The sequence below is a fragment of the Sinocyclocheilus grahami genome, unplaced genomic scaffold (assembly GCF_001515645.1).
Source record: "Sinocyclocheilus grahami isolate Dianchi unplaced genomic scaffold, SAMN03320097.WGS_v1.1 scaffold601.1, whole genome shotgun sequence".
NCBI classification, from domain to species: domain Eukaryota; kingdom Metazoa; phylum Chordata; class Actinopteri; order Cypriniformes; family Cyprinidae; genus Sinocyclocheilus; species Sinocyclocheilus grahami.
This window is the reverse complement of record NW_015505780.1, coordinates 107,982-119,734: the sequence shown is the minus strand read 5'-3', so window position 1 is coordinate 119,734 and position 11,753 is coordinate 107,982. Positions and strand designations below refer to the sequence as shown.

At 35.6% G+C, this 11,753-nt stretch overlaps 1 protein-coding gene and 1 pseudogene across 1 annotated transcript in view; one reads left to right on the top strand and one right to left on the bottom strand.

Annotated features, from left to right (window-relative positions):
* abhd6a (abhydrolase domain containing 6, acylglycerol lipase a) overlaps positions 1 to 4,106 on the top strand; it is an 11,885-nt gene extending 7,779 nt beyond the window's left edge. The window contains exons 6-9 of the mRNA XM_016240827.1: positions 1,333 to 1,514; positions 1,597 to 1,651; positions 1,734 to 1,834; positions 3,628 to 4,106. Coding sequence (XP_016096313.1) covers positions 1,333 to 1,514; positions 1,597 to 1,651; positions 1,734 to 1,834; positions 3,628 to 3,798 — 509 coding nt within the window. The 3' untranslated portion in view covers positions 3,799 to 4,106. The remainder of the gene's footprint in view (positions 1 to 1,332; positions 1,515 to 1,596; positions 1,652 to 1,733; positions 1,835 to 3,627) is intronic.
* A 1,911-nt stretch (positions 4,107 to 6,017) lies between these two features.
* LOC107557413 (transcription factor HES-5-like) lies at positions 6,018 to 6,812 on the bottom strand (annotated as a pseudogene).
* Between the last annotated feature and the right edge of the window lie 4,941 nt (positions 6,813 to 11,753).

The window sequence follows — 11,753 nt, the reverse complement described above, 5'->3', positions numbered from 1 at the left end:
TGATAAGCTGAATTTCTCAGACCACATTGCTAAAACTGCCCGGTCCTGCAGATTTGCTTTATACAACATCAAGAATATCAGGCCCTTCCTTTCAGAACATGCAACACAACTCCTTGTTCAAGCTCTTGTTCTGTCCAGGCTGGACTATTACAATGCTCTCTTGGCAGGTCTTCCAGCCACTTCTATCAAACCTCTGCAATTAATACCATTGCAAGATAAATCTTTAATGAGCCGAAAAGAACGCATGTCACACCTCTGTTCATCAATTTGCACTGGCTACCAGTAGCTGCTCGCATTAAATTCAAGGCATTAATGTTTGCCTACAAAACCACCACTGGCTCTGCACCCCTTTACCTAAATTCATTACTTCAGAGTTATGTGCCCTCTAGAAGCTTGTGTTCTGCAAGTGAACGGCGTATTATTGTGCCATCTCAAAGAGGCACAAAATCACATTCACAGACTTTTTCATTAACTGTTCCCTCCTGGTGGAATGACCTGCCGAGCAGCTGAGTCCTTACCCATCTTCAAGAAATGACTAAAACGACTAAATCTGTTCCACCTTTATTTGACCCTCTAACTCTAGCACTTTCTATTCTATTGTAATTCTACTTTATCTATATTTATCTTCTTTTTTTTAATTAAAAATACAAAAAAAACAAACAAACACTAGCTTTCTATTTTTTCTATTCTATCTGCTTGTTTTTCTTTGTGTGTGTGTGTGTATATATGTGTGTGTATAATATATATATGCTACGTGTACTGCGTTAGGCTAACCGGAGACTTGTCATTTGCACTTATATATTGTTGCTCTTTTGTTAGTTTAGACTGCTTCTATTGTCCTCATTTGTAAGTCGCTTTGGATAAAAGCGTCTGTTAAATGACTAAATGTAAATGTAATATTTTAGTAGTAATATTTTTAACTTGTTTTTATTTTGATATCTTTCATTTTAATTTTAGTTAAAGTTTTAGTAATTTTTTGTGTTTTTGTAATTTTAATTAGTTTTTATTAATGTTAGTCTCAGTTTTAGTTATTTTAGTACATCAAGCTAAACTGAATGAAAATGAGAAGTGTTGCCTTGGCAACTAGATGAAATAAAATAATATTTAAAATGTTTTAAAAAAAATCAATTTTAAAGTTTATTTTATTTCAAGTTTTAGTTTGAATTAACTATAAAAACCCTGGTAGTAATTCATATGGGCCTGTATTGTTTTAATGTTACAGCAAATAAAATAAACATCATCAAAAACAATTATCAGTACAAAACATCTCCCAGGATAAATACATGCTTCTATTGTGTAAATAAACACCAATATCTTATTCCCTAAATCAAACTCAAACATTTCTCGCTCTGGCAGGTCTCCAGTATCCCACTGAAAGTAAGTTTGTTCAGCGTTTGAGGGAACTGGAGAAAGCTCAGGACAGTGACGGGATCCCGCTGATACCCTCCACACCAGAAGAGATGGAGGAGATGCTCAAACTGTGTTCCTATGTACGCTTTAAGATCCCTAAACAGGTGGGTTTATGTAGTTTGATGCTTCTTATGGGAGTTTGAATCAGTTGTTAATGACTGTTTTGTTCTTCCTCTGGTTTCCTAGATTCTTCAAGGACTGGTTGACGTCCGTCTTCCTAACAATGACTTCTACCGCGAGTGTGAGTGTCTCTGGTGTTTTTCCTACCTTGATGTCTTTAGAAATAGCAGATCTGTGTTCAGTTTGATCAATATCTTTTGCAGGTTTCATGGAGCTTGTCGGAGAGAAATCCAGACACTCTTTACATGAGAACATGCATCTCATTTCAACTCCTCTACAAGTTATTTGGGGGAAAAACGACCAGGTACAGATACACTTTATTAGAATTGTAGATCTGATCTCACAGTTGCAAGTTGTTAATTGTGAGATTATCAGAATACTGAGAAAGTAAGTCAGATTGGGAGTTTATATCTCAGAATTCTGACTTTTTTGGACTTTTTTTCTTAGAATTGTGAGTTTGTCTAATAATTGCAAGATATTAATTCTCGGAATTCTGAGAAAAAAGTCAGATTGTGAGATTGTATATCACAATTCATACTTTTGTTCTCAGATTGTGAGTTTATATCATCAATTTCTGATTTTTTTCTGACTTTTTCAGCATATTGTCAGAGTTATTAATTGTGAGATGTGGAAAAAAAAGTCTGATTGCCAGTTTATATCTCACAATTCATTTTTTTCTCAAAATTGCGAGTTTATATCTCTCAATTGCAAGTTATTAATTGTGAGAATATCAGAATTCTGAGAAAAAAAGTATGAATTGTGAGATATAAACTCGCAATCTTTTTTAAGCAATAAATCTCATTCTTCTTCTGAAGCAATCTTTTTTTTATTTCGGAATTTTCACATTTTCTGACTTTTTTTCTCAAAATTGCAATTTCATTTATTCATTCATATTAATTGAGAGGTTCTCAGAATTCTGAGGAAAAAAAGCCACTGCGAATTTCTATCTCACAATTCATACTTTTTTTTTTCTTCTCAAAATTGTGAGTTTATATCTTGGAATTCTGCCCTTTCCTGACTTTTTCTTGACTTTTTTTATTAGTTATTAATTGCAAGAAAAAAGTCTGTTATAAATCATTCTTACCACTTTTCTTCTTTGCAAGAATGTAATCACATACACTACCGGTCAAACGTTTGGGATCAGAACGATTTTTAATGTTTTTTACAGGAGTTTCTTATGCTCATCAAGGCTGCATTTATTTGATCAAAAATACAGGAAAAAATGTTATATTGTGAAATATTATTATGATGTAAGATAACGCTTTTCTATTTTAATATACATTCAAATGTAATTTATTGCTGTGATCAAAGCTGAATTTTCAGCATAATTCCTCCAGTCTTCAGTGTCACACGATCTTCAGAAATCATTCTAATATGCTGATTTATTATCAGTGCTGGAAACTGTTTTGCTGCTTCATATTTTTTTGGCACCTGTGATACTTTTTTTAAGGATTCGTTGATGAAAAAAAAGTTAAAAAGAAGAGCATTTATTTAAAATAGAAATATTTTCTAACAATATAAACTACAGTTCAAAAGTTTGGGGTCAGTACATTTTTATTCTTTTTTTTTTTGAAAAAAAAAATTACAACTTTTATTCAGCAAGGATGTGTTCAATTGTTAAGTGATAGCAAAGATTGATATTGTTGGAAAATATTTATATTATGAATAAATGCTCTTCTTTTTAACTTTTTATTCATCAAAGAATCCTGAAAAAAGTATCGAAGTTTCTAAAAAAAATATAACTGTTGATAATTCTAATAATAAATCAGCATATTAGAATGATTTCTGAAGGATCATGCGACACTTACTGGAGTAATGGCTGATGGAAATTCAGCTTTGCATCACAGAAATAAATGATATTTTAAAGGATATTAAAATAGAAACCGGTATTTTATATTGTAATGACATTTAGCAAGATTACGTTCTTTTCTGTATTTTTGATCAAATAAATGCAGCCTTGATAAGCAGAAGAGACTTCTTTAAAAAACATTACAAGTTTTAAACTTTTGACCGGCAGTGTATCAGCCATTGAAAAATGCATGTACATTTGAAACTTGACATCATTAAAGAGCAGATTCTGTGTATTGTATCCTACAGGTGTTAGACGTGTCTGGGGCTTCAGTTCTGGCCAGAGCCATCCCAGGATCTCAGGTTCATCTGCTAGACAACTGTGGTCATTCAGTAGTGATGGAGCGGCCGAGGAAATCCGCCCAGCTCATCATGGACTTTATCATCTCACAACAGAACAGCAACAAGAAACTGTCCTAAAACTGGACTTCATATATCTTTAATATGTGGCTTCATGGTTGGTTGAAGGTTAAGGATCTCGGCTGCAAACCTAAAAGTTGCTGGGTTGATCTCGAGAGAAGGTGAAGCAGAGATCTGAAAGATACAGATTTCACAGTCCTGCTGTGTAATTGATTACTCTTTGTTGTAAGTCAATGCAGTTTGTGCACAGAAACATGCTTTGGATCAAAGACTCTTAAAAAGCAACAATATATGATTTTACTGTGGAAGCCTGTTTCCGCCTCTGAGTAAAAAATAAAAAAGGGAATTTTGACTTTTTATCTCACAATGCTGACTTTTTTTCCCTCACAATTGCGGGTTTATAGTTGGCAATTCTGACTTTTTTCTTGCAATTCTGTGTTTATATCTCTTAATTCTGACATCTTTTCTCAGAAATGTGAGATATAAACTCACAATTGTGCATTATAAAGTCCAATTCTGAGGAAAAAAATACTATTTTCTTATATTTGCAAGTTTATATCTTGCAATTCTGACTTGATTTCTCAGAATTTTAATTTTATATCTCTCAATTCTTTGTTTTCAGAATTATGAATTATGAATTATCATTAATTCTCAGAATTGCGACTCTATTTCTCAGAATTGTGAGTTTATATAACGCAGTTATGAGGAAAAAAAGTTAGAATTGTGAGATAAAAAGTCGCAATTACATTTTTTATTCCGTGGCGGAATCTGGCTTCCATATTTTACAGCCTGTAAATAATCAGTAGAAGTTATTTTTGTAGTGAACGCTCAGGGACGCACACTAACCACTGAGTTGAAAAGCACTTCAGAAGCTATGCAGATACAGATCAGTGTCCTGCAGACAGTAATGGTTCCAGTTCAACATAGAATAGACCAAAAACAGTTATTTACTATTAATATATTTCTAATTTTCCTCTAATACCATTCCATGTTTGAAGAGACCTACCTAGACAGCTTTTCTGGGCATCAGGCACTTTCTTGAACTAATCGAACGCCCAGAAATGAGACACAGCCTATACGCTTATCTCTTTTGTTGTTCTTTACCTTGCCATTTTAACATGATTTAATGTTGACGGTGAAATGTGTCATCATCATTCGGTCGTGCATCATTTTCTGTCCTATACTACTGTTCTTACAGTTTTAACCTTGTACATAAGGCTGTATGTCTTGTAAATGTATTTCTGAAATAATGCAAACAGCTATTTCATGACTTTGTTAGAATCTGGTTAATAATACTGTCTTTAAATGCATATTTAGTGAATTCTTACAGTATTTTTTGTCAGTTGAGGCTCAGTTTACATGCACTCTAAAAAATGCTGGGTTGTTTCAACCCAACTTTGGGTCAAATATGGACTAACCCAACTGTTGGGTTAAATTTTTACATTATATTTTTTACCCAAAAGTTGGGTTAGTCCAAATTTGACCCAAAGTTGGGTTGAAACAACCCAGCATTTTTTAGAGTGTGGTCTTTAAACACAGGAGACGTAGTGAAGTTTTCATTTTATTTTCATGACTAATATGAACATTTATCAGTGATAATGTATCACAACATTTCGTTTGAAAGATTCTCCAAATCACACAAGAAGTTATAACAGAACATTGTTCAAATATGACTAAATATCTTTATAAAAGTCATTTAAGTACATTTGCATCATATTACGGCTTGTCGCTTCATGGAAGACAAAATCATAAAGTACTTAATAGTATAAATATTTTTCCAAGCTGAAAATGTTTATTGTACCCTTTTAATCTAAAAAGAAAATAAAACAATTTTAATTTTAAAAGTTTGATAATATTTTTACATTTTCTTCACAGAAGTAGTTTAAATTGTATCGTTGCTTTTATCAAAGAAAATTCAGATTAAATTTTATTGATAAAAAGTTGCATTCATCTAATAATTATTATTACTGAATCATGAGTCCATGACTTTGGTCAATTCTTCACTGAAGACAAAAGAGAACAAGTAATCCCGAAAATGGAATTCTAATGTTTCTGGTCAAATCTATAAGTTGTTGTTATAAAGATACACAATATGTGATCTTAGATAAATATATGTTTTTTTAGCCCTGATACAGGACAATAATACAGTTTTAAAAATGGCATGAAAATGTAAAAGTCTAATACAGACGTTAGTAAATGTTCCCATCTGGAACTCTTGACATGAAAGCTTCATAGAAAATTGAATCATCAGAGCACTTAACAGTGCAAATATCTCTTCCAAACTGGAACTCATGAATCACTTTTTCTCAAAAAGAGAAACTAAAAGCATAATAGTCCACTGAGTCAAGTGTAGACGTTCAGTGTGAGTCGTTAAGGCTCTACCAAGGCCTCCAGATGGCGCTCTTGTTGACATTCATGTCTTTGCTGGAGGTCTTCTGGTCTGGCAGGACACTTTCCCTCCTGTTCTGCTCACATGATGTCTGCAGCTTCTGGAAGTGCTTCAGCAGACTTCTCTGGCTCTGTGTCTTCATCTCATCTTTGGACAGGAAGTGCACAATCTCACCGACACACAATTGTGGCGTTGCAGGAAGTTGAGCGTCATCTCCAGGATATCTGCTTCCTCCAGCTTGGAATCAGGCTGCTGCTTGAGGAACTCTGGAGCCAGAAGACACTTGAGCTGCTCGATGCTGCTGTTGATATGATCTCTGCACATCTTCTCCACCATCGGCTTTCTCATCTGCAAGTGAAGACAGAAAAGCATCAGGAAAGTGGCCTTTGAATAAACCAGTGTTTGAGAAGAGCCGTGAAAGCTGCTGCAGTAATGCTGCTGTAAGTAGGATGTGAATGTACCTTGTTGTTGAGAGGGAGAAGCTCCTTTGAGATGATTGTAGGTGTCATGTCTGGATCTCTGTGCTGTAGATCTCTCTGTTCAGAGTGAGTCTGATTTGCACTGGCTGCAGCTCCTCTATTTATACTCCCAAATCTCCATATGAATGTGTGAGGCTTGAGCTTGTTGGAGTTTCTCACAGTTTGGAGCCAATGGAAGAGCTCAAACAGACAATGAGGGATGTGGGCCGCCACATGCTCAATGATCCTCCATCAGGGGCTCAAAGGAGCAGGTGGAGGGTGACTCTGGGAAAGTGCTGAGAGCTCATCTTCACATCAATGTCACTGAAGCAATGTCATAACCAAGCACGTGCCATACTGAGATTTAATTTCCTCTAAAATAACACTGCATGCCTTCATAAAAACAACACATCAGTATTTACCATAAACATGTGCAAAGCAATGACATTTTTAAAAGAATTTAAATGCATACATACTTTTATGTGTGCATTTATACAAACACATGTTTCTCCTGGAGTTTAATTGCTTGTGAATAAAATCAGCACATGTGGCTGCAGTTTATAATCAGTTAAAATGCTGTAATGAAACACAGTATTTTAGGTCAGTTTAAAATGATAATCTGGTGAAGCAGCTGTTCTATGAGTTCTGTGGTTGTACCTGTTCTCAGGCTGGTGTTTCACTCACACACACACACAGGTTTGTTTTTATGGTTTATGGGGACTCTCCATAGGCGTAATGGTTTGTATACTGTACAGACCGTATATTCTATTGCCCTACACCAACCCTACCCCTAAACCTACCCCTCACAGGAGACTTTCTGCATTTTTAGATTTTCAAAAAAACTGAATTATTTATAAGCTTTTGAATTACGGGGACACTGAAAATGTCCTCATAAATCACTTTCTCGCTGTAATACCTATGTCATACCCATGTTATTATACAAATTTGTGTCCTCATAAACCACATAAACATGCACACACACACACACACACACACACAGACAGACAGACAGAGCTGGTTCATGGCACAGTGTGGACCCTGATCACACGCCCCAGCGCTCCTGGATCTGGTGGAGCCACAGAGACACACGGCTTCCCACACTTCTGTATTCATCACATTAAATCACTCACAATAGAAGTGTGTCGGTTCCCACAGGACTAACGTGGTTTCCAAACACTGAATCACCTTTGCTGTGTGTCACACCGAAGCTTTAATGATGCTAAGCTGCAATAATTGTTTTTCTGAAGTTAAAAGTATACTATATGCTCTGCCAGATTTTAAATTATAATTGAAGTCTGGGATTGAAGGGTGGTTAAATCCATTATGGGTGGACTAAATGATTAATTAAATTGATGCACATTTTGTTTGATTTAAAATAATTTAATAACTGCACAGACGTGCTTCAAGTAATTTCAGTGAAATGTATCAGGGAAGGCATTCGAAAATGCAACCTTTTTTGGTTTTAATTGTAAGGCCTATTTGTCCATCTGATTATCATGTGAATAGACACACTTCTATTGTTGTGTGTGTGGGAAACTCTGGAGAACAGAGCTCATTAGCATCCTAAACCCCAACACAAGCTCAAGATTTGACAAACACACAAGGGAGTCGACACACTTCTGGATATTTACTGTACATACATGCATGAGCTTCATCCTCCAAACAGCTGATAAAAACATCACAATAATCCACACCACTCCAGTCCATCAATTAACGTCTTATGAAGCCAAAAGCTGCGTGTTTGTAAGAAATATAATTGAAGTCTGGGATTGAAGGGTGGTTAAATCCATTATGGGTGGACTAAATGATTAATTAAATTGATGCACATTTTGTTTGATTTAAAATAATTTAATAACTGCACAGACGTGCTTCAAGTAATTTCAGTGAAATGTATCAGGGAAGGCATTCGAAAATGCAACCTTTTTTGGTTTTAATTGTAAGGCCTATTTGTCCATCTGATTATCATGTGAATAGACACACTTCTATTGTTGTGTGTGTGGGAAACTCTGGAGAACAGAGCTCATTAGCATCCTAAACCCCAACACAAGCTCAAGATTTGACAAACACACAAGGGAGTCGACACACTTCTGGATATTTACTGTACATACATGCATGAGCTTCATCCTCCAAACAGCTGATAAAAACATCACAATAATCCACACCACTCCAGTCCATCAATTAACGTCTTATGAAGCCAAAAGCTGCGTGTTTGTAAGAAACAAATCCATCATTAAGATGTTTTTAACTTCAAACTGTTGCTTCCGACTATAATAATCATAATCAGAGTCCATAATCCTTAATAACGCTTCCTCTAGTTTAAAAGTTGTCTTGTCTGAATCAGGAGAGAAATCTGCACAGTTCAAACACAGTTTACAAGCAAAAACAGTCCGAAACAGCTCTAAACAAATATGTGGGTGGATTTTGATGTGAGAGACAACAGGAGATTTTTCACTGAAGGAAGTGTTATTATGGATTGTAGACTTGTAATGCTTTTAAGTTAAAATGTCTTAATGATGGATTTGTTTCTTACAAACACGCAGCTTTTCACTTCACAAGACATTAACTGATGGACTGGAGTGGTGTGGATTACTTGTGGATTATTGTGATGTTTTTATCAGGACTCTCATTCTGACGGCACCCATTCACTGCAGAGGATCCATTGGTGAGCAAGTGATGCAATGCTACATTTCTTTAAATCTGTTCCAATGAACAAAAAAATAATAATAATCTTGGATGTCCATGAGGGTGAGTAAATTTTCATCCTTTTTGGGTGAACTATTTCTTTAAGCCTAAACTTAAAATTGTAGATTTAGTTTTTTGCCTTTGCATTTCATGTCTTTGAAATTCAATCATTCCAGGAGATTCAATCAATCATTACACAGTACAGGGACAGAAATTGAATTTAAACCTTTGCTGAAATGTATAATTCTTTAAATTTGTCATTGCTTTAAGACAGATTTCCAGAGCATATGTCCTGTGCATTTATTTACAATAGCTGTAACTGCATAATTCTTGAGTTGACCATCTTGTGGGAACTTGAAATGTCCTGCGTCCCCACATTCATAAAGATGAATATGAGTGACCTTACTGGCAGATGGCAGTGAAGAACATCCCACCGATTCACTCATCAACACACTATTGTTCAAACATCTCAGGCTTCTGATTGGCTGAGAGGAGAGCGATGTGAGTATAAATGGAAGCTGAAGATAACAGATCCATGAGACACCAGCTCCTGTGAGGAACCTTTCACACTGAAGACCCTTCGGTCAAAACTGAGCTTCAGCTTCAACACTCGGACCAACAGGAATCAGCATCAGTCATGGTGACCTACATGGACATGTCTTTCCAGAGCAGCATCAAGACTCAACATGTTCAACACGCAAGGTAGAAGAACTTCAGAAACTGGCAGATGCATACAAAGCTCCAAACTAAAGCGTTATCTTCTAGTATTTCATTCATTTCTAATATTTTAAATGCACATGAACTGACGTGATTGTGTTGTTGTTTTCAGATGCGTTCTTACGTGCTTGGAGAGAAAATGTGGCAACAGTTTGGAGAAGCTCAGGTGTGCTCTCGGAGAGTATCTTCAGAACAGCATCCACACCTCAGATCTTCTGGAGAGGGCCGTGTCTTTCATCACCCTCAAAAGAGTTTTACTTTCCCATGACGGCTACTCCAAATACTCCCGTGACATCCTGCGTCTTTTTCCGGATCACACAGAAGATGTAGCAGCGTTATGCTCTGAAGAATGAACATCACATGAGCATCAAGAACAAAAAATCACACAAAAGACTCTTATGAGAAAGACTGAACATAAGAAGACTTAATATTCTTGAAAATCTCTCACTCTCATGCCTTTAACTTTGTATATGTAACTTTATGCCTTGATGTTTACATTTGAATTTCTTTCTTTCTTGAAAGAAGAATATTTTAATATTTTTGTTTTCACAAATGCTCAGTTTTTATGCATTATATGCATTATTCTTGGCAGTTACACTGCGATATATTTTAACAATTGTGTTTGTAAGTGAATTATACTTTATGCTGTTTTTTGTTTAGCATGAAAATATTTAAATCAAAACTCCTTTAATGGGAGTAAAAATGTTATTCTATTGTGATGCAATAATGACCTCAAGCCATATAATGGATAATGGCTTGAAAAGATAGAAAATAAAAGTATGTTTTTACTGCAATTTCCGTTCATTGTCTTATTTGATGTGTATTATGAAAATTTTTCCTGCTCTATAGCCAGTCAGATTGCTAAATACAAAATATACTAGCCTATGTGTTCAATTTGTTTAGCATCTTTAAAGGATGAGACAGAATGTAATCCTAATAAAAAGTTCTCACAACAACACATTTCTATACAGTCTTGAAATAATTTTTTGCTTTGTAAAAACTTTAAACAGAAATTTCGACTTAAATACACTCACAAAATAAATAAACACTGCAAAAATATCACTCAAGAACTATACCATAAATTTTGTTTCTTATGCTCAGTTTAAAAAAAGCTTTCATTTCAGGTTGTTCCAGTGAATACACATGTCCAAAAGCGATAACGCGACGACTTTGCCACCTGGAGATTGGCTCGTTTATAGACCTTATGAGGCTCTGCCCATTTTCAGTGCTGCGTTTTGTGCTCCGTGTGTATTTCTATGGTATTTCCGCAACTGAAGGTGAGGTGGTTCAAATTTATGAAAGAACCGCTAGTTTTAAAGGTCCCATCTTGTCAAAACTGAAATTTCCTGGCTTTTTTCATGATAACTGAGGTCTAGGGGCTATTTAACTAACATATAAGTTTCAAAACAGTCAGTCCACAGTAAAATGCACACAACCTGCATAAAGTAGCTGTGATTTTTCACAAACCGTTGTGACTTCCGTAAAACGTTGACGTCAGAACTACACAGTCACCGCCTTCAGTCACCACCCCGAGTACAGCCCACAGTCCCACTCTCCTTTTGCCAAACTCCCAGACAACATTGCGGAAACATGCGGAAACATGTCGAAAAAGTTAACTTTAACCACGAAACCAGATCGGCTGTAACGTTACACTCTCACTCAAAGGATGGAGGATCTGACAGGATTGTTACTATGAGGTGGATCACATCTAACGTGTAAAGTAAAGACAAACTCACCGTGTCTATCTAGTCATGATGAAGATGTATATA